Here is a 2,557-nt window from a genome sequence, read left to right as displayed (position 1 = left end):
AGACAAAGCTCTGTTTAACACGGACTTGACATAATGGTTAACTCACGCAAGGAAAGCAGAATGAGTAATTTTCTACACATCTAGCTGCCGTTTTCTTTTATTGACCTTGTTCATGTGGCCACATTTATTATTCCTGTTTTTATTTTCACACTTACTTACTTTTACTTTTCTGGCACAGACTGTGCATTGACTTGGTATTATTTCAGTGCTTTCTTTAGAGTCTTTTGCTCTCTTCACATCGTCACCCTGCTCATTGACCCCTGTGTTCATTTTCCTCCTCTCATCCTGTCTCTCCTTCACCTCTGCCCCCCACTCCTCCTCCCAGCCCCACCTCCTCACATCCCTCATATCCACCCAACCCCTCTCAGGGGGAGGTGAGGCCTGAGCTGGCCCCGGGCCCAGGCCCATTAGCTCCAGCCTGGCAGCCATGTGCTCATCACAGGAGATCATTACAACTGGCCGATGACACCACTCTAATGCATCATTAATGATTGATTAACGAGCTGAGCTCAGCCCAAACGGGGGCATTTGTACGGAAGAGCAACCTGTAATGGCTGGGCAAGGCTTGCATCTGCTATTTTTCAAAGCATCGTGTGTGTGTGTGTGTGTGTGTGTGTATGTGCATTTGTTTTTTTGTATATTTTCTTCTAATCTGTCCCCCTCTGTGTCCTGTTTCTCAGGCTGAACCAGAGAGCTGCAGACTGTGTTGATCGAAGGCCTGAGGAGGCGACTGCAGGGAAGCGTGATGGCAGGGTGGAGGCTCCCTGCCCTTCTCCCTCTTCTTCTTTTTTTCCTTGTCTTGGTGGTAGTCCTTCCTGAGGCCCAAGGCTCTGGCTACCTGTCTGGGCATCGCCTCAGGTCTCGTTTGCAGAGGGACCGGCACATCCGCAACATTCGGCCCAATATCATTCTCATTCTCACTGATGATCAGGATATAGAACTGGGTAAGGGGCTTCCCCCCATTAATCCTCTGCTGTTTGTTTGTTTACTACGTGGCTGTGCATCTGTCACTCTCTCTGTTTGCATTGTCTCCATGTCCCATGGGTATGGATATTCTGACCATGTGTATCCAACAGAATCAGCAAGGGAAAGTCAGCCTAATGCTGCCTCTTGGCACTGTAACAACTGGCCCACTCAAAGTCATGTGCTCCTCTTGCCAACTCCTCTGTTGCTGGCATGAAATGAGGGCGGCCTATGGTTTCCATTGTCTGGTTGCCAAACCCTGGCCATCTCCCTACCCGCTTAAGTCCTTTAGCAGCGTATTGGACTGGAGTGGCTGCATAATGGCCCTGGTGACATCCTTTGTCCTCCTGTGATCGCTAGTGAGAAGACTCTCATTCAAAAGCAGGAATTTATGGTCAAGCATCTGTTTCCCCAAACAATCACCATCAGCCTGAAAAGCTTTCAGTACACAGGAATCCAAATGGGTTACACTTTACCAAAAAGATTTATTCCCTCATTTCATTTCCCCCCTTCCTTTGTCTCTTTCCATGTCCAGAATGGTTTTACCCCCTCGTGTCCTATATTTATATTTTTCACCGCTTACCCTCTCTGTTTTCCTCAATCTGTCACTCTTTTTCCTCTCCAACTGCTTTATATCCCCCGACTCCCTTTCATTTCAATCATTTGGCTTTGACTCTCCCCGGACCCTCCTATCTCCTCATATAACCTCCCCCTTTCTCACCCTGTCCAACTGTTTTCTCCCAGGTTCAATGCAGGCTATGAACAAAACTCGGCACATTATGGAAAAGGGAGGTACACATTTTTCAAACGCTTTCTCCACCACGCCCATGTGCTGCCCGTCCCGCTCCTCCATCCTAACGGGGAAGTACGTGCACAACCACCACACCTACACCAACAACGAGAACTGCTCCTCACCCTCGTGGCAGGTGCACCACGAGCCGCACACCTTCGCTGTGCACCTCAACAACTCCGGCTACAGGACAGGTGAGTCCTTAGTACAGTATCTTCAAACATGTAGTATTAGCTGAGAGATTCACAGACAAACCGTGGCTTGAGGACATGATTAACACACTGCCCACCGGTTCTTCACTCAGCCTTTTTTGGAAAATATCTGAATGAGTACAACGGCTCCTATGTGCCCCCTGGCTGGAGGGAATGGGTAGCACTGGTGAAAAACTCACGCTTCTACAACTACACCCTCTGCAGAAATGGAGCCCGGGAGAAACACAGCGGTGATTACCGAAAGGTATTAATGCACTTGTCTAAAAAATAAAGAAAGTTAAGTATTTTCTTATGTTTCTGTGACTGATCTCTTCTTTTAAGTAACGATGTGTTACACACAGTGTTGGGGAAGTTACTTTTAAAAAGTAGTGTTTGCTCGTTACTCGTTACTTCTTGAAAAAGTAACCCGTTACTTTACTTAGTTACCCCCTGCAGAAAGTAACTTTTTACGTTACTCGTTACTTTTACGTTACTTTTATGTTGCTTGACTTTGGGCATAACCCAATATAACTTAAATAACTTAAAAATGCCATGATTTCGATGGCTGTAAATAAAATAAAATGCCTCTGTCACACGCCCGCCGACAGGGGGG

General features: G+C 47.0%; 1 protein-coding gene across 2 annotated transcripts in view; it reads left to right on the top strand.

Annotated features, from left to right (window-relative positions):
- Positions 1-738: 738 nt before the first annotated feature.
- The window catches only part of sulf2a (sulfatase 2a), a 13,764-nt gene continuing 11,945 nt past the window's right edge, over positions 739-2,557 (top strand). For both annotated transcript variants that reach the window (XM_084542512.1, XM_084542511.1), the window contains exons 1-3: positions 739-944; positions 1,708-1,947; positions 2,058-2,209. In XM_084542512.1, coding sequence (XP_084398638.1) covers positions 746-944; positions 1,708-1,947; positions 2,058-2,209 — 591 coding nt within the window. In that variant the 5' untranslated portion in view covers positions 739-745. The remainder of the gene's footprint in view (positions 945-1,707; positions 1,948-2,057; positions 2,210-2,557) is intronic.

This window comes from Chelon labrosus (assembly GCF_963514085.1).
Source record: "Chelon labrosus genome assembly, chromosome: 4".
NCBI lineage: Eukaryota > Metazoa > Chordata > Actinopteri > Mugiliformes > Mugilidae > Chelon > Chelon labrosus.
Note: the sequence above shows the minus strand (reverse complement) of the source record. Positions and strands in the feature narration are given on the sequence as shown.